Source organism: Pelodiscus sinensis, chromosome 11 (genome assembly GCF_049634645.1).
Source record: "Pelodiscus sinensis isolate JC-2024 chromosome 11, ASM4963464v1, whole genome shotgun sequence".
Classification (NCBI taxonomy): domain Eukaryota; kingdom Metazoa; phylum Chordata; order Testudines; family Trionychidae; genus Pelodiscus; species Pelodiscus sinensis.
Window position 1 is genome coordinate 27,704,478 of NC_134721.1, and position 23,235 is coordinate 27,727,712.

General features: G+C 44.4%; 1 protein-coding gene across 14 annotated transcripts in view; it reads right to left on the bottom strand.

Moving 5' to 3' along the window:
• CCDC66 (coiled-coil domain containing 66) overlaps window positions 1-23,235 on the bottom strand; it is a 79,786-nt gene that overhangs the window by 50,839 nt on the left and 5,712 nt on the right. For 8 of the 14 annotated variants that reach the window (XR_001368783.3, XM_014577397.3, XM_075938893.1 and 5 more), the window contains exons 3-7: window positions 20,215-20,240; window positions 17,683-18,154; window positions 5,429-5,597; window positions 3,896-3,999; window positions 1,611-1,738 (exon numbers count right to left, since the gene is read on the bottom strand). Coding sequence is in view for 13 of the 14 variants with exons in the window: in XM_014577397.3 (XP_014432883.2) it covers window positions 1,611-1,738; window positions 3,896-3,999; window positions 5,429-5,597; window positions 17,683-18,154; window positions 20,215-20,240 (899 nt within the window). In the remaining variant the exon portion in view is untranslated. Of the gene's footprint in view, window positions 1-1,610; window positions 1,739-3,895; window positions 4,000-5,428; window positions 5,598-17,682; window positions 18,155-18,941; window positions 20,241-23,235 lie in introns of all 14 variants that reach the window. The other 6 variants (XM_014577405.3, XM_025188560.2, XM_025188557.2 and 3 more) reach the window with 4 other exon arrangements.

The following is a 23,235-nucleotide window of genomic DNA, read 5'->3' on the forward strand; positions in this document are numbered from 1 at the left end:
TGCTGCTGGGTTGGTTCAGTAGTGCCGAGGAGTGGCCGCACTACTGGACCAACCCAGCAGCACCCGAGCTGCTCTGCCCCAGGCGTCCCCAAGTTAGCCGCTGCTGAAACTGACCAGCGGCTGACTACAGGAAGCCTGAGGCAGAGTTGCTCTGCCCCGGGCTTCCTGGAATCAGCTGCAGATCAGTTTCAGCAGCAGCTGACTTGGGGATGCCTGGGGTTCTTAAGTTGAATCTGTATGTAAGTCGGAACTGGTGTCCAGATTCAGCCGCTGTTGAAACTGATCAGTTTCAGCAGCAGCTGAATCTGGATGCCAGTTCCGACTTACATACAGATTCAACTTAAGAACAAACCTACAGTCCCTATCTTGTAAGTAACCCGGGGCTGCCTGTACTGTTTTATTCCTATCAAACCAAAGAACAACGAGAGAGGAAAAATCAAATTAAGAATAAATGTTAGAAAGAAATGTCAGAATGAACATAGTACATAGGTAGGAATTAAAGATAGTTACAGTCTAAACAAAAAGTCACAAATTATTGGTTGTAGGCAAAGTATAAAGTTAAGAAGCTGGTTGCATGAATCTTGACATGAAGTTCTACATAGGCTTTTGGTGGCAGCACTGAAGGGGTCTGATGCAAGACACACAAGAGAGTAGACATGGAACCACTGGCGATGGAAGGGACTGAGCAAGGTGCAGGGAGGGTGCTCTGTGTTCCTGGAAGGGGTAGAGCCTCAAGCAGAAGGGGTAGGACAGCCAGTCAGCCCTCCCCAGTCCACCCTCTGAACATACGATGCAGGACTTCGGAGAGAGCTGTGCAGTGACAGCAACAGCCAGGAAGCCCTTTAGAATCGCTGTCCTCTAGAGTAATTGCTTCCCTTCCCCTTCTCCCCCCCCAGCTGGCAGGACTCATTGGCCATCTTTCCCCCCCCCCACCCACACCATAAATGTCCTTCAGAGCTTTGTTAGTAGGCCTATGCATATTGGTCAATCTTTTCGACTATTCACATTCTACCCCCCCACACACATGTTGCTGCCTCTGTATCAGGGGTAGCAAGAGCCAGTACTGGGGGGAGCCAGCTTACGAGCCGATTCCTCCCAGGACCAGCTCCACGGTGGCGCCTACCCCTACGGCTGCTGCCTCTATCAGAGGCAGCAGCGTGGCGGGGTGGGGGCAGGGGAGGCTGCCATGGGGCAGCCTCTGCCCACGGCAGGCCCAGGAGTGGGGCTGGATTGCACTGGCTGCTGGCCCCATCTCCGAGGGCTACAGAATAGTCAAGTAACTGATAAGAATTCATGCAGTTACTCAACTATTCTATTACCCAGTGTCTAACATCCCTTATTTGTTAGGCCACACAAAGATCTTCGCTACTGTGCTACTACCACGGAGAAGAAACAGAATCTCCAAGTGCACAATCTAATAATGTGACCTGTGTGCTGGGATTTATTCCTAAATGCAAATTTTGCAAATAATCAGTGGATACACACTCAAAACAAGCTTTTATAGAGCAAATTTGAAATATGAACAAAATATAGCACTACAAAAAACCTAAAACCAATTTGTTCTCTTAGAGAAACAAAGCTTTTAGTGAACGGTTCCTTGTTAGCCTTACTTTAGCTTGATTAACGGTGTGCAGTTTTTCCAAATGGATTTTATCACCATCCGTTTTTGCCCAATGGTAGTATTTTGTCTGTTGCTCCAAAGTTTCTTTTAGTTTCTTCTTTAAAGCTATCTGTTCGTCTTTAAAACAAATTTTTGTTAGACAAATTAAATATAAATAACTGCAATTTCAAAAAAGAGCAACATGCAGTACAGGTATATAAAAACAGTGTAAATAACTTAAGATGGGTAATTGGACTTTGATTAATCTTTCTAACCATATGTTTGTTGTAAGTGTTAAAAGGCTCTGTGTGAAAGATGGCTGCAGAGGATGTGGAAACAGGAGACAACAGAGAGGATAAAATTGCGAAGGACTATCAGTTTGACTGAGGAAATATTTATCAAAAATAATGCATGTGTTGCTTAAGAAATACAAGTCCTGAATTCTCTTCACTTTGTTGTTAGTTTTGTGCCTATATGGTTTTATGAGTGTACTGAATCCAAATAATTTATATCAGATTATAATTCACGTATCACCATGCAGGCTCAAACCCAGAAATATAGTGGGAGATTTTAGTGAGCTTTTTGACCAGAACAAATTACATCCAGGTTAAACAAAATCTGCTTTGTGTCAATTCATGGCTTCATTAGATTGGGAATTGTCAGTTATCTTAAAATATCTTGTGTTCCTGAAAACATCAATTCAAGGACAAATATAAATAGTAGGGCTGTCAATTGACTTGTGTTAATGCCTGCGATTAACACAGGACAGGATTAATGTGTTAATTTTTTTTAACGCGTTAATTGTAGGCGTTAATGCTGCGCTACCTTTTTGAAGGGGCAGCACATTAGGAGCTGGGGATCAGTTGGGGATTCCAGCTGATCCCCGGCTCCGCGTTGCAAAGTCTCTTTGAAGTGCTGCTCTGGGCTTTGCATTGCGGAGTTGGGGACTGATCCCCGGCTCCCCTGTTGCAAAGCCCCTTTGAAGTGCTGTTTTGGCGCTTTAAAGAGGAAGCGCATTAGGAGCTGGGGGTCACCTGGCACTTTAAAGGGGCAACCCAAGTGGAGCAGGGATCAGGTAGAGTCCCCAGCTGATCCCTGGCTCCTAATGCGCTGCCCCTTTAAAGTGCCAGAACAACACTTCAAAGGGGCTTTGCAACGCAGAGCCAGGGATCTGCTGGGGACTCTACCTGCTCCCTGCTCCACTTGGGCTGCCCCTTTAAAGTGCCGCTCCGGAGCCTTAAAAGGGTAGCACTGCATGGAGCCTGGGGTCAGCTGGGAACTCCAGCTGATCCCAAGCTCTGTGAAGCACTGCCCTGTTGAAACACTGCTGTGGCGTTTCAAAGGGGAGTTGCACATGATTAATCGTTATTAAAACTTGTAATCGCTTGACAGCCCTAATAAATAGTTACATTTAAAAAGAGCTTACATCACAATGGTGTTCAGAATTTGGACAGCAGGGACAGAGTATAAATTCCTGTAAGTCTGTTTTAAAATGACCAAATTTATATCCCTTTCTAAATCATTTCCTCTCCCTACAAAATAGTGCTTGCTTTCTACCTGCTGACTCTGCAGTAATTGAAACTTGAGGATCAGATTCAGTGCTATGCTATGACTTTTTGTGCCAGATAGGCTGCTGCAATAGAGCCAAGGGGCAGACATCAGGCCATCAGATAAAATACACAGCACAGAAAACTTCAGTGCTGTTATTGCTGCAGGTCCACATCCCAGAAGTATTCTCCAGGTAGGACCAGACTAGAGAAGGAAAGAGGTGTGTTAAAAGACAAAAGGAGGAATAACTGGGGAGAACCTGTGCCCTGATTTTCTATAGGCCATGGCACAGTCACAGAATGCTATTGCATCAGGAGTGAAAGTGATAGCTGCTCTGTGGAACGCTCTAGCCTGCTCCACAAGCTCTACTAGCCATGTATATGCTGAATATGAAAGACAAGTCATAAGCTGACTCTTGTCAATTCTTGACCTAGCATAGGCATCAAAGTAAGGATAAATATTTTTTTACATGCATGCAAACTGTCTGAAATAAAACAAGGAAAGATTTTAAAAATAAAAACCTATTTTAGCCAAAACTAATAAGAAGCTCAAGAAAATGTTTTACAAAAAGAAAAAAAAAACCCAAAAACGGTAGAGAATATTTAAAATGCTTTTCAAGTCTAGTGATAAATAGATTTACACCTTTATAAATAGAAAAAGTTACAGCTTTGGTAACTTAATACAGACAACGTTGTAGCATAACACATTGCTTAATATAAATATGGCAAATTATATGCTAATGCATACCTAGTTCCTTCTTCCACTGGAGCTTCCTTGCTTCTAATAAAATTTTATCCCTTTCTCTTTCACCTAAGGTACTGAACATGTCAGCTGGTTTCCATGAATTCTTACTGAAGAAAAAAACAAAATTAATTTGTTTTAAAATTAGGCACCTCTGCTTTAAAAATTAGCTATTTATTTACATTAAAACTACTCATTCTATTTTATTACTAATGTACAGGCAGTCCCCGGGTTATGTACAAGATAGGGACTGTAGGTTTGTTCTTAAGTTGAATCTATATGTAAGTCGGAACTGGCGTCCAGATTCAGCCGCTGCTGAAACTGATCAGTTTCAACAGCGGCTGAATCTGGACGCCAGTTCTGACTTACATACAGATTCAACTTAAGAACCCCAGGCATCCCCAAGTCAGCTGCTGCTGAAACTGATCAGCGGCTGGGCTTCCTGTAGTCAGCCACTGGTCAGTTTCAGCAGCGGCTGACTTGGGGACGCCTGGGGCAGAGCAGCTGGGGTGCTGCTGGGTTGGTCCAGTAGCGCCGCCGCTCCTCGGCGCTACTGGACCAACCCAGCAGCACCCAAGCTGCTCTGCCCCAGGCATCCCCAAGTCAGCTGCTGCTGAAACTGATCAGCGGCTGGGCTTCCTGTAGTCAGCCACTGGTCAGTTTCAGCAGCGGCTGACTTGGGGACGCCTGGGGCAGAGCAGCTGGGGTGCTGCTGGGTTGGTCCAGTAGCGCCGCCGCTCCTCGGCGCTACTGGACCAACCCAGCAGCACCCAAGCTGCTCTGCCCCAGGCGTCCTGATTCAGCCGCTGCTGAATCTGACCAGCAGTGGCTGAATCAGGACGCCTGGGGCAGAACAGCTGGGGTGCTGCCCGGTTGGTCCAGTAGCGCCCAGAGCGGCGCTACGGGACCAACTGGCAGCACCCCAGCTGCTGTACCACAGGTGTCCGGAGCAAAGCCACGGAGCATGGGGGCAGCGGGACAGCCCAGACGCGCCGTGGCTGTCCGCTGCCCGCGTACCCCGCGGCTTTGCTCTGCTTTGCTCCCCCCCCATCCTCCTGGTCTGCAGACCAGCGGGACGGGGGGCAAAGCAGAGCCAAGCCGCAGAGCGCCCGGCCAGCTGACAGCCCAGACGCGTCTGGGCTGTCAGCTGATCGCGCGCTCTGCGGCTTGGCTCTGCTTGGCTCTGCTTTGCCCCCCCACTGGCCGGGCGCTCCGCGGCTTGGCTCTGCTTTGCCCCCGTCCCCCCATCCCCCTGGTCTGCAGACCAGGGGGACGGGACAGGGGGGCAAAGCAGAGCCAAGCCGCGGAGCGCGTGGGCAGCGGACAGCCCTGTCCGCTGCCCACGTGTTCCGCCGCTTTGCTTCCTCTCCCTGGTCTGCTGGAGACCAGGGAGAGGAATGGCCCCGTTCGTAACCGCGGATCCGACATAAGTCGGATCCGCGTAACTCGGGGACTGCCTGTATTCATATTGAAATTTTAATATAGGATACAAGAATAAAAAAGTTATTTTGGATGATTCATTCAATAGATTCTACATACATAACTTTCTGTTCAGTCTGCTCAGACGCTTCTTGTTTTCTGCTTGAGGCATAATTATTTTCATTTGGGACAGATGAAACTTCACCAGCTTTTTGAAGTAATCCCATAATGTTCTCTTCTTGTGCTGCCTGCTTGGCAGCAGTGCTATACAAATTGTTTTTGTTTTGGCCTACAAAATATAATGTACATGTTAATAAATATAGCACTAGATTGTCACTCCATATTGTGTACAATAGTTTATATTCAAATCAGTGGAGCTGATGCTCACGTGAACACTAGAACTGTAAAGGGATAATACCACTAAGTACTGCACTTAAGAAGGGCACACATACACAGGAGTGACAATAAGCAATAGAAGCACTTGTCTGAGCACTGGCTAAGTATTCTGTCTCCTGGAGTATAAGGATTTCTAAAATTTCTTCTAGAGTGGGGCAATGCCACATAACTTCAACACAGGGCAATGATTCAAATTCAAATAAAAGGATTCAAATCTGCATTAAGTGTTGATTGAGTTGCTTGCAATTTTGCTTTCTAAGGGTCTACTTAGATTCTTCTTAAGTAACCTAGGGCACAAACTCTGGTAAATAAGTTTGCACTAAGATATTATCTTGTGCAACAGGAAGGATGGCACTGCAGTTCAAGAACTGAACTACAACTGAGAAGACATCAATTCATTGTCCTACAAATTAGGGAAGTTAGATAGCCTGCAACTGAATAGTCATGTAACCGCATCAAATTGTAGCAGTTACACGACTATTTGATAGTCCTCAGAGGTGAATCCGCAGCCAGTGCGCTCCCAGCCCCACCCCTGGCGAGCCCCCCGTCACCCTACACTGCTGCCTCTCTATCAGAGGCAGCAGCATGGCGTGGTAGCAGCCTTTGTCTACCAGGGGTCCGAGCTCCCTGAAGACAGGGGTTACTAACGTGGAGCAACCTCTCTTCACGGGGAGCTCAGACCACCCACAGTAGGCAGAGGCTGCTTTGCAGCATCCTCTCAGACCCGCCCCCAGGTTACAGCCTCTGATAAAGGCAGCAGCATGGGGGGAGGGGCAGATGGTACTGGCTCCTGCATCCTTCCCCACCGCTGCCTCTATAGGAGGCAGCAAAGGGGAGGCGGAACAAGCAAGTCTGTGGAGCCAGCTCAATGTGCATATTGGCTCCTGTCTGAACTCCATACCCTCTTCGTTGTTGCCTCTCTATCAGAGGCAGCAGTGCAAGTGTGGGAAGGGAAGGAGGTTTCAGCGCTCATGGAGAGCCAGCTTTAAGCCAGCTCCCCACAGGCACTGGCTCCTGCCTCCTCCCCCGCCTCTTCCCCCTCCAGTTACAGAGGCAACAGGAAGGAAGGGGAAGGATGCATGCAGTCAACAGGATTAACCAATAAACACAGGCTAATGGTTAATCGTGTCATTGTCTACATGTTGACATCCATACTACAGATTAGTTTGTGACCTTGGGAAAAATCCCTTAATTCTTTTGTGACTACAGGCAGTCCCCGAGTTACGCAGATCCGACTTATGTCGGATGCGCAGTTACGAACGGGGCCCATCTCCCTGGTCTCCAGCAGACCAGGGAGAGGAAGCAAAGCGGCGGAGCACGCGGGCAGCGGACAGCCCAGACGCGTCTGGGCTGTCCGCTGCCCGCGTGTTCCGCGGCTTTGCTCCCCGTTCCCCTGGTCTGCAGACCAGGGAGACGGGGAGCAAAGCAGAGCAAAGCCGCGGAGCCCGAGGGCAGCCCCGCTGCCCCCGTGCTCTGCGGCTTTGCTCCGGACGCCTGTGGTACAGCAGCTGGGGCGCTGCCGGTTGGCCCCTTAGCGCTGCTCTGGGCGCTACTGAACCAACCCGGCAGCACCCCAGCTGCTCTGCCCCAGGCGTCCTGATTCAGCCACTGCTGAAACTGACCAGCAGTGGCTGAATCAGGACGCCTGGGGCAGAGCAGCTTGGGTGCTGGTGGGTTGGTCCAGTAGCGCCGAGGAGCGGCGGCGCTACTGGACCAACCCAGCAGCACCCTAGCTGCTCTGCCCCAGGTGTCCCCAAGTCAGCCGCTGCTGAAACTGACCAGTGGCTGACTACAGGAAGCCCCTGCCCCGGGCTTCCTGGAATCAGCCACTGATCAGTTTCAGCAGCGGCTGAATCTGGACGCCAGTTCCGACTTACATACAGATTCAACTTAAGAACAAACCTACAGTCCCTATCTTGTACGTAACCCGGGGACTGCCTGTATTCTGCAACTATAAAGCAAGGATAAATAATGCTTCCTTTCTCCCAAAACCTTCTCTCCCCCCCCCTTAAACTGTAAGGTATTTGGGATATAAACTGTTTCTTAATATATGTATACGCAGTATCTATTAAAATGGCCCTGATCTTGTCTGGGACCTCACTGTGCTATGCATAATAATACAGTTCGGATCTCCCTGGTCCAGGGAAGGTCACAGCTCCCTTGCTAGCTGCCCTGCTGATGGCTCCTCCCCCTAGGGCTCTCAAGACTGGGGTTAGGGTTAGGATTGGGGCTCCTTGCCCTGCTACTGCCCGGCTATAGATGGCCTGGCTGAGGCTCCTCATCCTGCTGCCTGCTGGCTGTGCCGGGGGGTTCCCAGGGGTTTCCCAGCCAGGGCTGCCTGGACACCATTAGCTCCGCTATCTTTAGCAGTTCCTTGGCGTTTCCCAGCCCTGGGCCACCTGGCTGCCGCAGGCCCTGCTGCCACCAAGGGTTTCCCAGGCCACCGCTGCCCCTGCTGCCAGGAGCTCTCTGGCTGCTTGACCCCAATGACACCGGGGGTTCCCCAGTTGGGGTGAAGGCTCTTTGATGCTGCCTGACCCCGCTACTGGGGTTCCAGAGCTGCCACCTGGCACCACTGCCACCAGGGGTTTCCTGGTCAGGGCTGCGCGGCCATCCCAGCCCTGCTGCTGCCAGGGGGTTCCTTGAGTTCCCTGGCTGTCACCAGCCCCACTGCCAGAGACTCTCCAGCTGCCTGGGCCTGCTGACACCATGGTTCCCCTGCCTAGTTGCTGCTGGCCCAGCCAGGACTTCAGAAACTGCATGTTCTATTGGCTGGCTCCCACTTCTGGGACTCTTTGGTCCAGCAACATCCATACGAGACTATGGATGTTGCCAGACCAGAGTCCCGGATTTGGGAGGTTCAACCTGTAATAACAAGAGGTCATTAAAATTATCTGAAAACTACTCTTAACATGTTTGGAGACTCTAAACTCATATTTCAAAAGTGAGTCAATGTTAGGGATGTAAAAACCATCCAGAACAATTAATGGGTTAAACAAACTGTTTAACTAGTTAACCACCAGCTGTGGGCAGCAAAGGCTGCTTACCAGTTAATCTTTAACATCCCTAGACTCAAAATCTTTTCCAAATTGTACCTTTCAAAAATAATTTTTTTCAAGTGTCTCAATAGGATACACTCTTCAGATGTGGAACACAACTCTTTCCATCCTATTTAAGTCCAGGTTATACAGACTTCATAATGAAGTAAGTACAGTAACTAAAATCAATAGTGGATGCTGTTTTCAGGGAAAACAGATGAAAGATGTTTAATCTTCTGTATGCCCGTGCAAGATCAATGAAACAACGTTCAATACCTTTAAAAGTAGTTATCTACATCACTCTCCCTTGCTCTAATCCTTAAAATAGACCATTAAATTAACAAAATATTGAAAAGATAATTAACACAGAAAATAAAGCAATATGTGATAATAGTTGGTTACAAGAGTTCCTAATTAGGGTTGCCAGGTGTCTGGTATTGGCTGGCCTCTGTCATTCATATATATATATATATATATATATATATATATATATATATATATATATATATATATATAATCACACACACACACACACACACACACACACACACACACACACACACACACACACACACACACACACACCCCCCATGTAATATGTCCAGTATTTTCTGTTTGTCTTGGATGGAAGGCCGCTTGGGACATACCTCCCCTACTGCGTCTGGTGGTGGCAGAGAGGAGTGTGGAGCGCTGGATTTAAAGGCGCAGTGACCCTTTTTTTTGCTCAACAAGTTTGGTCCCCTGGAGTTCCCCTCCCCCACAACAAGTTTGGTCCTTTTTTTTTTGCTCAGCCAATTTTCCCCCCCACCATGTTCGGTATTTTTTGGGAGAGTATTTGACAACCCTATTCCTAATGACATATCAGAAAACACTGGGCCAGATCAGAGCTTAGTTATCAACAACACTTCTGTACAATCCCATATGTAACAATCAGTGTGAAATATTTCTTTTGAACCTATTTGAGTTTATAGAAAAATTGGTCCATCTTAACATACGTTCTGAAAAAGCAACTACAGCTACAAAATTAAGGAGCTCCACTGCTGGAAGTTATGGGGGATTTCAGCACACAAAGGTCTTGTAGGATCAGGCCCAAAATTTGAGAAATGGGATCCTTTGCACAAACACTCACCATTCCCCTTCCTGCTGCCACATCCTGCCCTGCATGCAGGCAGTTTAAGAATAATTTTCACTGGCATTAAACAGGAGCTATTAATATCTTGCATAGCTGAACTGGACTGATGACTTGCAGGTATAATTCTGATTAATGCAGCAGGTACTCAGGAAATGTTTGAAACAAGAAAATGTATTTCTTCTTCCTCTCAATGATACGTAATCAATTTTTCCCAATAGTCTAAATATCTAACGTTTTCCAGAGGACTAAGGGAAAAATCGGTTTGTTCTAGATAATTTTGGACTATCAAACTGAATCTATCAGCGAAACAAACACAGTCTCATACATATGGATAGGCTATACGAACCTTTTCTCTCAGTAAAAATAATAGATTCTAAAGTGCTGGTACAGGTTGAACCTCCCCAGTCTGGCACCCTCAGGACCTGAGTGATCCCAAAGAACAGGGGAGGTCACTTCTGTCCCCCTGCAACTGGCCCCCAACCCCAGCTCCGCTCCTAGTCTGGCCTCCTGGCAGGTTCCACACATCCAAGTAGCCCTGCTATGGCAGCACACGGTCCCACCACTGGGGCTTTCAGCCTCACTGCAGCAAACCACTGCTCTGCCACCGGTGCTCCCATCCCTACCACGGAAGCACTGGCCCCAGCAGCCCACAGTCCTGTTCCCCTCCCTGCGGCAGTCTGCTGCTCAGCTGCCAGGATTCCTGACCCTGTCAGCTTTACTGGGGCAGTACTGGCCCCACTGTCAGGACTCCTGGCCCTGCAGTCCAGCTGACGGGGCTACTGGCCCCACCACAGCAGACCTCTGTCCCACCGGAGCCTGCTGGCATTCTGGCCGCCCTGCCACTGGCTCAGCCAGACTTCTGTGGCAGGGTTCCCAGCCACTGGCCTCCCTGCAGCCAGCCAGCCTGGCTGGGTTCCCAGTCCCTGCAGGGCTCCTGCCCTGGCTCTCCACTGGGCCGTGGTCCTGCCAGACCACAAGTGTTGCTGGACCAGGGAGTCCCAGTTGAGAAAGGTTCAATCTGTATCACGTCCTTGGGGAAAGATTGTCAGCATCAAACCTAGTTTTATTTTAAAATAATCTAGCTCATATACATCACTAATTAGAACCAAGAACAGGTTCATGGCAACGGAAATGGCAACGGAAATGGCCTCAGTCTAGTTTCTAATGGACTGTGGCCTCATCACTGAACTTAACCATATCTGGCATGTTAGTTAAGACTTTCAACAGACATGCTTAGGGCCAAATGCTAGTATAAACTGGTACTGTTCCACTGAAATCAACAGAGCTGCCCCTTAATTTTATGTTCCAGTATTTACTATGATATTACACCCACTACATAATCTGCTGGAGCATGAAACTGGCTGTGGGGCAGGGATGGAAAAGAGTGGTTAAACAGCTAATCAGATAAACTAAATGTTTTACCAGTTAACCGTGATCCTGCTGGAGGGGCCTGCCCAGGCCAGGCATGCCCAGCCTAGCTGCATGGATAGGCCAGAACCAGAGCTGCTGCTCTGCATGGGCAGACCAGAGTCCCCCTATTCCCACTCAGGCTGTAGGGCTGGGATTGCTGGGGCAGATGGGGCTGCCTCTCCACATGGCCAGGTTGGGATCTCGCCTGCTCCCGCCTTGGGCATAGTGGTGCCAAAGCTACCACAAGGCTGGGCAGGGATCCCCTTGCCCTCACCCGGGGTGCAGAGCTGGGCAGGACCCTCCAGCGGGATCACGGTTAACTGGTAAAACATTTAGTTTATCTGATTAGCTGTTTAACCACTCTTTTCCATCCCTGCAGGCTTATCAGGTAACCAGCTAACTCAGACTCATAGACTTTAAGGTCAGAAGGGACCATTATGATCATCTAGTCTGACTCCCTGCACAGTGCAGGCCACAAAAATCTCACCCACCCCTCCTAGAATAATCCTCTCACCTATATCTCAGATATTGAAGCCTTCAAATACTTTGAAGACCCCAAGACGCAGAGAATCCTCCAGCTGTGATCTGTACCCCATGCTACAGAGGAAGGCGAAAAACCTCCAGGGCCTCCGCTAATCTACCCTGGAGGAAAATTCCTTCCCGACCCCAAATATGGTGATCAGCTAAACCCTGAGCATGTGGGCAAGACTCACCAGCCAGACACCCAGAAAGTTCTCTATAGTAACTCCTATCATCCCTCCATTGACCTATTTCCCACTGATAATGAATGGTCAATTAGTTACCAAGATCATGTTATCTCATCAAACCATCCCCTTCATAAACCCATCCAGTTTAATCTTGAAACCAGATAGATCTTTTGCCCCCACTACTTCCCTTGGAAGGCCGTTCCAGAACTTCACTCCTCTAATGGTTAGAAACCTTCGTCTAATCTCAAGTCTAAACTTCCTACTAGTCAGCTTATATCCATTTGTTCTTGTGTCCACATTGGTATTAAGCTTAAATAATTCCTCTCCCTCCCTAGTATTTATCCCTCTAATATATTTAAAAAGTGCAATCATGTCCCCCCTCAGCCTTCTTTTGGTTAAAGCAAACAAGCCAAGCTCCTTGAGTCTCCTTTCATAAGACAGGTTTTCCATTCCTCGGATCATCCTAGTGGCCCTTCTTTGTACCTGTTCCAGTTTGAATTCATCCTTCTTAAACATGGGAGACCAGAACTGCACACAGTATTCCAAATGGGGGTCTCATCAATGCCTTGTATAATGGCACTAACACCTCCTTATCCCTACTGGAAATACCTCGCCTAATACATCCCAAGATCGTATTAGCCTTTTTCATGGCTATGTCACAATGGCAGCTCGTAGTCATCCTATAATTAACCAGGACTCTGAGGTCCTTCTCTTCCTCCGTTACTTCCAACTGATGTGTCCCCAGCTTATAACTAAAATTCTTATTATTAATCCCTAAATGCATAACCTTACACTTCTCACTATTAAATTTCATCCTATTGCTATCACTCCAATTTACAAGATCATCCAGATCTTCCTGTATGATATCCCGATCCTTTTCTGAATTGGCAATAGCTCCCAACTTTGTGTCATCCGCAAATTTTATTAGGACACTTCCACTTTTGGTGCCAAGATCAGCAATAAAAAGATTAAATAAAATTGGCCCCAAAACTGATCCCTGAGGAACTCCGCTAGTAACCTTCCTCCAACCTGACAGTTCACCTTTCAATATGACCTGTTGTAGTCTCCCCTTTAACCAGTTGCTTATCCACTGCTCAACTTTCATATTCATTCTTATCTTTTCCAATTTAACCAATAATTCCCCATGTGGTACTGTATCAAATGCCTTACTAAAGTCAAGGTAGATTAGATCCACTGCATTTCCTTTATCTAAAAAATCTGTTACTTTCTCAAAAAAGGAGATCAGATTGGTTTGGCATGATCTACCTTTTGTAAAACCATGTTGTAATTTGTCCCAATTGCCATTAGCCTCAACGTCTCTAACTACTTTCTCCTTCAAAATTTTTTCCAGGATCTTACATACTACAGATGTCAAACTAACAGACCTATAGTTACCCGCGTCGCTTTTTTTCCCTTTCTTAAAAACCGGAACTATATTAGCAATTCTCCAGTCAAATGGTACAACCCCTGAGAGTTCATGTGCCAGTTCCTTTAATATTCTTGGATGAAGATTATCTGGGCCCCCCGATTTACTCCCATTAAGCTGTTCAAGTTTGGCTTTTACCTCAGATATGGTAATATCTACCTCCTTATCTTTAGTCCCATTTGTTAACTTACCATTATCCCTAAGCTCTTCATTAGCCTCATTAAAACTGAAGCAAAGTATTTGTTCAAATATTGGACCATACCTAGATTATCCTTAACCTCCACTCCATCCTTAGTAATTAGCGGTCCTACTTCTTTTTTTGTTTTTCTCCTATTTATATGGCTATAAAACCTTTTACTATTGGTTTTAATTCCCTTTGCAAGGTCCAACTCTACCTGACATTTAGCCTCTCTCACTTTATCCCTACATGCTCTAACCTCAATAAGGTAGCTTTCTTTACTGATCTCTCCCATTTTCCACTCCTTATATGCTTTCGGCTTTTTCTTCATCACCTCTCTGAGATGCTTGCTCATCCACCTTGGTCTAACACACCTGCCTATAAATTTTTTCCCTTTTCTAGGGATACAGGCTTCTGACAGCTTCTGCAACTTTAACTTAAAATAATTCCAGGCCTCCTCCACTTTAAGATCCATAATTTCTTTAGTCCAATCAACTTCCCTAACTAATTTCCTTAATTTACTAAAGTTAGCCCTTTTGAAATCAAAAACCCTAGTCTCAGATTTATTTTTGTTTATCCTTCCATTTAATTTAAACTGAATTAGCTCATGATCACTCGAGCCAAGGTTGTCTCCTACAACCATTTCATTTATGAGGTCCTCGCTACTCACCAAAACCAAATTTAAAATAGCATCCGCCCTTGTTGGTTCAGCAACTACTTGATGAAGGAATTCATCAGCTATCACATCTAGGAAAATCTGAGCCCTATTATTACTACTAGCACTTGTTCTTCAGTCTATATCTGGAAAGTTGAAATCTCCCATGATTACACAGTTTCCATGAGTATTTACTTCATTAAAAACATTAAAGAGGTCTCTATCCATATCCAAATTGGATCCTGGTGGTCTATAACACACCCCAAGCACTATCCCAGAGGAGGATCTGATAGTTTTCTTCCCCAATGTGATTTTTGCCCAAACGGACTCTGTCTTCTCCATTCCATCACTTTTTATTTCTTTACGATCTACCTCATCTTTGATATACAATGCGACTCCACCACCTTTACCCTGATTTCTGTCTTTCCTAAACAGCACATACCCTTCAATACCTGTACTCCAGTCATGCCTAGTATTCCACCATGTTTCTGTTATTCCTATAATATCTGATTTCACTTCCTGGACCAATAGCTCTAGTTCCTCCTTTTTGTTACCTAGGCTCCTCAGACTGGTGTACAAACATCTTAATTTTTGCTGTTTGGCCTCATTCACATTCTTTACCCAATTTGGCACAGACGTTATACCTCCAATACGACCTATTAGACTAGTATCCACCCCACCCTTCCTCATGTTCATTCTCCTACCCCCAGCTATATCCTTTCTTACTTCGTTTTCCTCCCTCTCAGTGTTAAAATCTGGCGTATAACCATTTACATTGCTACTAGGGATGTTAGCATGTAGTCATTTACAGGATTATCCTAAAAACTACATGCACCCCCCCCCCCTTTGCTGCTTCTTTATCAGAGGCAGTGGGGGGGGGGGGGAGAAGGAGGAGCAGGGTGGAAGAGGACTCGTGCCCATGAGGGGCCAGCAGAGCCACCTGTACTCTCCCTTCTGCGTCACAGAGGCAGCAGTGCCAAGGGGTAGGGGGGCACAGGCGGGAGCCAGTTTAAAAGTTGGCTCCCCACAAGCACCAGCTGCTGCAGAGCTGCCTAACCCTTCTGACAGAGAGGCAGCAGTATGGAAGGAGACAGGCAGGAGACTGCACACGCCAAGTTGCCTCTCCCAGCCTGCTGCCTCCCACAGAGCAGCAGCATGGGCAGGGGCAGGCAGGATTCACCTGCCCCTCTGCCCTCCATGCCGCTGACTCTGACAGAGAGGTAGCAGCACGTAAGGTAGGGGATACAGATGTGAGCCGGTACATGTGGGAAGCAGCTTTCAACCTGGCTCTCATACATATTGGCTCCTGCAGAGCCACTTGCCTCCCGTGCTGCTGCCTCTCTGTCAGAGGCAGCAAGGGGGAGGGGCAGGCAAGCACCAGCTCTCACCTGCTCCCCCTCCCACATGTAAATGCATAACCGCTAAAATTTCCAGGAGTTGCACGTTTTACACATTATTTAACATCCTTAATCCCTACTTTGGGATGGAATAAATCAGGTCTTTTCAATTGGGCACAGACTTCCAAATATTACTTACACAAAAGATAATTATGGAAATAGAAAATCTTCAAATGTATTTAAACATCAAAGGCCCATATCCCACAAACACTCACTTAATTAAGCATTCTAATTAATTCTGTTGTGAACCAGATCCGGTCCTTACGCAAAAGGTTAAATGGGTGCACAGCACTTACCACAACTTATCCTCCCAAACAAGGTCAACTCCAAAACAGTTATATGGTGGATCCTCTCAGGAGGAGGATTTAATCCATACTCACTTGTGATCTTTTCCCACAGAATAGAATAGAATAGAATAGAATAGAATAGAATAGAATAGAATCCTAGACGAGACCTCAGAAGGTCATCAAGACCAGCCCTCTGCCCAAGGCAGACCAACCCCAACTACATCATCCCAGCCAGGGCTCTGTCAAGCTGGGACTTAAAAACCTCTAGGGATGCAGATTCCACCACCTTCCTTGGTAACCCGTTCCAGTGCTTCATCACCCTCCTAGTGAAATAGTTTTTCTTAATATCCAACCTAGACCTCCCCCACTGTAACTTGAGACCATTGCTCCTCGTTCTGCCATCCATCACTACTGTGAACAGCCTTTCTCCATCCTCTCTGGAACCTCCCTTAAGGCTGCTACCAAATCTCCCCTCACCCTTCTTTTCTGCAGACTAAGTAAGCCCAAATCCCTCAGCTTCTCCTTGTAGGTCACGTGCTCAAGCCCCCTAATCATTTTGGTTGCCCCCCCGCTGGACCCTCTCCAATGCATCCACATTCTTTTTATAGTGGGGGGCCCCAGAACTGGACACAATACTCCAGATGTGGCCTCACCAGAGCTGAATAAGGGGGAATAATAATTTCTCTAGATCTGCTGGAAATGCTCCTCCTAAATGCACCTTATTATGCCATTAGCATTCTTGGCTACCAAGGCACACTGTTGACTAATATCCAGCTTCTCATCCACTGTAACCTCCGGGTCCTTTTCTGCTGAACTGGTATTAGCCAGTTGGTCCCCAGCCTGTAACAATGCTTGGGATTCTTCCATCTAAAGTGCAGGACTCTGTGCTTGTTGAACCTCATCAGATTTCTTTTGGCCCAATCCTCCAATTTGTCTAGGTCACTCTGGACCCTATCCCTGCCTTCCAACATGTCTTCCGCTCCCCCTAGCTTAGTGTCATCCGTAAACTTGCTGAGGTTGCAATCTGTCACCTCATCCTGGCCATTAATAAAGATGTTGAACAAAACCAGCCCTAGAGGCACTCCACTTGAAACTGACCACCAACCAGACATCAAGCTGTTGATCACTATTCATTGGGTCTGACAATCTAGCCAGCTTTCTATCCACCTTACAGTCCATTTATTCAATCCATACTTACTTAACTTCCCATTTACTTTCTTTAGGTCATGTACCTGAGAGAGGATTTTCAACTATATAGAGGATAACTTGTAAAATCTTTATACATTTAGATAAAACAGACACGAGAAAAATTAATTTTCTAACAAAGGCACAAGAATCAGTCTTTACACAACTGATGACTATATCTATATATATATATATATATATATATATATATATATATATATATATATATATATATATAAAAATATAATTTTAACAGGTGTGTAAACAGTTACAACTTAGATGGCTTTGTAGTGTTTTAATTTATAATAGAAAATGTTTGTTTTTCAAAAATAAACTGAAATATTTTCTTTTTTCTTAAAAAGTGCTTTTGACATTTACGATACAAAATAACTTTTTTTGAAAACTATACCTTTACTTATTGAATAGACTCCCTGAAATTCAAACCCAAAGTTAAAGCATTTCATTTTTATTTCAAAAATCTGCTATTAATTTCTGTAATGCAAACCTTCTAAACACAATCAGTAAGAGAAAATTTCACTTTTGCTTCAGGATATATATCTTACTTGTTTCTTCTTGCTTTTCCTCCTGGGCCTGGCACTCAATTTTGGTTCCTTGTTTTACAGTCATCAGAATCTGTTCAAGTTGCTCTTGTGTTAAACACACCAAACTGTTCCTTAGATCTTCAGCTAAGGAAGACTTCTCTTTTGGCTTCTTAACAGCAATTTTATTAGGGTTCTGTAAACTAGGTTTTTCTGCAGTATTGTCTTTTTGGATAACCTGTAAATCAGGCTTTCCAGTTGTGTTATCTTTTTGGATAATAAAAGCATGGTTTTTATTTAAGGATTCCTTTGATGAATCTTTAGATGACAAAATCATACAGTTTTTTTCATCTTTAATTGCTGACCACCTCGATTCACTTCTGGGTTTTGATAAAATATGTTCACGCTTGACACAGGAACTTTGTGTTGATTGCAGAATATGTCCAGACTGTTTTGTTCTCAATGGATATTTGAGGATTTTAGCTTTATTACCCATCTGTTAAAACAACAAGAATTTATTTACATTTTACAGGATATTAAGATTAAACTATGGTGTACCTAGTATTTTCCTTCCTTTAGACAGTAAAAGCACTTATTCTACCTCATGTCTAAAACTTAAGAGCCAATTATTTTTCTGCTACATTAGTAGAAAGCATAGTTTACTGAACAGAATGACTCCAGATGAAGAATACTAATGACACTTGGAGGATTTGGCTTCAAGTGTGCATTATTATTAATTTTTAATTTTAATATGAATAGTAAAGCAGTATGGAAATTAGTTTTACAGTATACTCACTTGTCCCATGCTGTTGGTATTAGAGATAATTCCCCCTCTACATTATTCAATTATTTTTGTTAGTAAGAAATCAGAATGAAATTTTAAAAAACTGGTTCTGATCAAAAGCCCTGATTTAAAGTGTGTTTGCATTCAACTGTCAGCTTTCAAACCCTCTGGTGAACAAAACAGAATAATTTTCCTTTAGTAGGCCCAATAATTTCAATTTTTGTCATGGCATAGTGGTGTAGGAATGTCTTCCAGCTGGATAAGCACCATAAATGCCAGGCCATTAAATTGTTACAAGTCACATTTATCTGATTAGGTATGAAAGGCTCAGACAGATGTGGAAACTAGGAAGAGAGACAGTTTTCAGGTAAATATTCTTGAAAAATGTATTTACCTGAGATAAACTACTAACTTCTGCAAACTGAAGGAAAACCACAGAATTATCTAACACTTGTAATTGTAAGAAGTCATGTACATAGAAAAAAATATTTCCTCTCACCTTCTCCAACTTATCCTATCTCCAAAGCAACCTAGAATCCATAAAAATCAGATTTTGTCATCTCAGGCTGAGCTATTATGGTTCACAGTAAGTGGTAAATTAATCCCACAGAAGACTCATGAGCAACTTTTATAGATATGAACAGGAGTTGTATGCAAACATCTGAAGGTACAATGTGTTCCTAAGTAAGGTATCAGAATGACAAAAGGCAAGGTAGCTATTTCATTACAAAGGTTGCTGAAACGTATTAACTGTATAGGAGTTCCTTTAATTCTCTTCTCTATCTCTTTACAGGAGTTCTCCAAAGATCCTCCTCGGTTCTCTCTCCCTTTCTCATGCTACCTCAAATGTATGTTCTTGGGTGGTCTCATCTGCTTCCCTGATCCTTAAACATTCTGTGTGATAATGACTCAATTCACTTGTCACTCACTCACAACTCTTTATCATCTCTTCCTGAAAGTCATATTGTTTTCTTCAAATTAAACATGGCTAAAAAATTAATTTTCTAAAGTGTGGCTGGCACCAGGCATATTTCTTCTCTCTTGGCCTCACTCACACATCAGTTTGTAGTACAGAACAAAGTAAGTTTTGACTATACAAATCTCTCATTTGCCCTTCAGCTTCTGGACCTGACCGTCCCAAATGAGGGAATTTACCAGACCAGAGAAGGTATCCTGCTACCAGCTCCCCTGACCACCTACCCTCCCACTGCCGCGTTCCCGGCCCTAGTACTGGGGCTGCCGTGGCCCCTGCTGAGCTACTGGTACTCCGGAACTGGTCCCAGCCCTAGATATGCCAGGATCCAAGCCACCAGCCTTCTTGGCAATAGGACTCCCAGCCAGGACTCCCCAGTCTAGGAACACCTGTGGTTGTCCTGTATCATGGATGTTGCCTGATGAGGGAGTCCTGGTTTTGAGAGGTCCAACCTGTATTTCAGAAAGTAAGAATGACCTTGTGGTTAAAATACTGGAATAAGATTCAAGAAAATCTGGCTTTAGTACTCAACTTTCAGACTATGTGGCTTCCAATTAATCACTTAATCATCGAAACATTATCCAATAAAATTCACTATACTACTGTCTTTTTTTCAATCTCTCTTCTGACAATTTGTCTAAAATTTTAGTCATACTCCATGAAGTGTATTTTCCAGAGATAGAGGATTTCAAGTCATCTTAATCCTACCTACTTTGTCAGCTACCAGGAGTTTTGACAGTGGAACTTCATTCTTTCTTAATCAACATTGACCACAGATATTTAGACACACTAGACTTACCTTCACTGCGGATTTTGATTTACCCACTGCAAAAACAAAACAAAACAAAAAATAAAAACACGAGAAAAGTCTTCAATAATTAACTTCCCTGAAAACCACAACCTGAGAAATTCATGATCCCACCAGCTTTAAAAGCTATAATTTTATTATGGTTATCTAATCTCTCCTCTAGCCTAATACAGTCCAAAAAACTTTACCTGTAATCTTTGCATCAAAAACTTCTCTTAAATGCAGCATACTTTTAAAAACATATCCAATACTTAAATAAAGGCTTCAACTGAAGGGAAATTCGTTATAAACCTAGGTAAGCTGTTCCAATGCTCTTTCTTTAAAAACGTGAACCTTATTTCTAGTTTGAATTTGTCTACCATCAGCTTCTCACTTGGGATCTCATTATACCTTTGGGCTTGTCCACACAGCTCCTTTTTGCACAAAAGCCTCTTGTGCAAAAAGGCCCCTAATTAATTATGCAAATGAAGCGTGGCAATATGCTAATCCGCACTTCATTTTGCATTGGCTTTTGCACAAGAGAGGTGCAGAGTAGACGTAGCCCACATGTCACCTTAGCATGCAGCAGCAGGGTCAACTTAGGGCTTGTCTACCCAACATGGCAAAGGGCTCTTAAGGGGTATGATTTGTAAAACACTAATTGTCCTGAATCAAGTATCAAAGGGGTAGCTGTGTTAGTCTGAATCTGCAAAAGCACAGAGGAGTCCTGTGGCACCTTATAGACTAACAGATTTGTTGGAGCATAAGCTTTTGTGGGCAAAGACATGCATCGGACAAAGTGGGTCTTTGCCCACAAAAGGTGCTACAGGACTAACTGTCCTGAGTTGACCCTCCTGGCCCATTCCAAAAGGAACCTAGCTTGTAAAAACATAGTTATGTACAGGATCTAATAAAGGCAGTTAGAACACAACATATTAGAGCATTCTACAAATTGCAGCTCTTTAGAGAAAGGATTTTCAAGCTGGGGGTTGCAAGCAGTGTTCACTGTAAGCTGTGTGCTTGGACTGTTGCTCAAGAGAGATCCAAATGCCACCCAGCTGACTGACTGAGCACTTGCAGCCACCCATTGCTGGCAGCATGTATTTCTACTGATGGTGCACATCCACATATGCCTTGGTGCGCACAACAAAATTTATTCCACACATTGATGGAAAATATGGAGGGAACATTAGTTGCAAGGTTACCACATGACCAGGGTGTGAGGGAAGAGAGGGTTTCATGAGCTCTCAACCTTCACTCCAAACCTCACTTTGTCTTTAGCATTTAGAATGGTGTTATAGATATATAAAAAAAGTGCTTTTAATTTATAAGGTTGATCACATTCAAAGGCTTGCTATGTGAAAGACATCACCAGTACAAAAGTTTGAGAACCACTGTTCTACAGCACTTTTCTAAGCCATGTAGACAAGCCCTTGGTGTGTGGAAGGCTAGCATGTTATATATTCACACCCTGGCTTGCCACATACTAAGTCACCCTTTTACTATCAAAAATCTCTTTTCTATGTAGATACTTGTAGACTATAATCAAGTCATCTCTTAACCTTCTCTTGGATAAATTAAACACAATTATCTTATTTAGTCTCTTACTATAAAACATCTCTTCCAAACCTTGATTAATTCTGGTAGCTCTTTTCTGAATCCAATTTTTAATTGTCTTTTTAATTTAAATGGCTTGTTCTCTCTACATTACTGTGTAAGAAATGCCCCCCCCCCCCAAACACACACCAATTTATTTGAAACTGGGTCTCTTAAGCCACCACAAGAGGTTCCTGATTAATGTCTCACTGGTGTTTGGAAAGCTTTGATATTGTATAGAAAATTGAGATTCTCATAAACGTAGCCTGGATATCCTTGCTCCTTACACATTCGAATATCCCTGGCTCTTTATACATCAGTCTCATGCACTTTATAAAAAAAGAAAAGCTTTTCTTGGACATGATTTTGTATTTTAAATTTTTAATTCATTGCCAATCCAGTGGCAGTGTTCAATCTTGCTTTGTAAGAGCATTTTGGGGTGATTGCTGATTCCAATCCATCAGTGAAGCCCATAAAGATGAGGAGACTGCCAGATGTAACACCTACATTCTAGAAGGAAAAAGCAAGAGGAGGAGGACAGAGTGCCAAAGTGGTTAACAATGTCTACAGTAGGGTTATAAAGAGGTAACTAGTTGACCAGTAAGCATTGCCTTACCAGCATGCTTACTGGGGTAACTGGTTAGTCAGTGCCCTGCCTAGTCAGAGCAGCCCTCCTCCCACAGTGTGGTGGGCTGCTCCAGCCTGGACAGGTTCACAGCACCATGCTGCAGGTGGGGGGCTGCTTCAGCAGCCCCCTGCCCACAGCGCAACACAGCAGGCTGGATAGCCATATAGTTTAACCAGTTAACATTTTAAACAGGATTTCACATATCCAGTCTAAAGCAGACTGATTGGCTCAAAAAGTAATCCCATAAAATTTTCACTGGCCAAAAATATGGTAAAAATGAAAAATGTAGAAGATGAAAGAGAGGGGCAAGGGCAGAGATCTTCAGGCTTCTGGCAGCCATGTAGTAAACCCTAGGAGATTTTGGGGAAGGGGATTTATACTTAGATATAAAATAGCAATGCTTTATTTTGAACATCAGACTTAGGGTACATTAGTGAATGATTAAACTCAAGAAGTTGTGCAACTCATGCTACTGTCCACTCCACTTATGACATCCTACATTAATATAAACATATCTTTTACTAATCCCTGTGCTAGTCAGCAATACGGATAGCTGACCCTTCAAGAAATCAGAATGGTTCCCAGTGGCCATCTTAATAGAAATACAACCATATTAACTGATGCTGGGATATTAGTGTAAAAGCAATACTTTCCATTAGAGCCATTTAATAATAAACTAATACTGGAAAAGAGATTTTTGCATCTCAGCAGCAACAAAAAGATGTGACTTACATATATTGTTTTTTTAAAATAGAAATGTTCATAAAGTATTGTCCTGTGGTTAGTAATTCATTCCATACCTCAGAGAA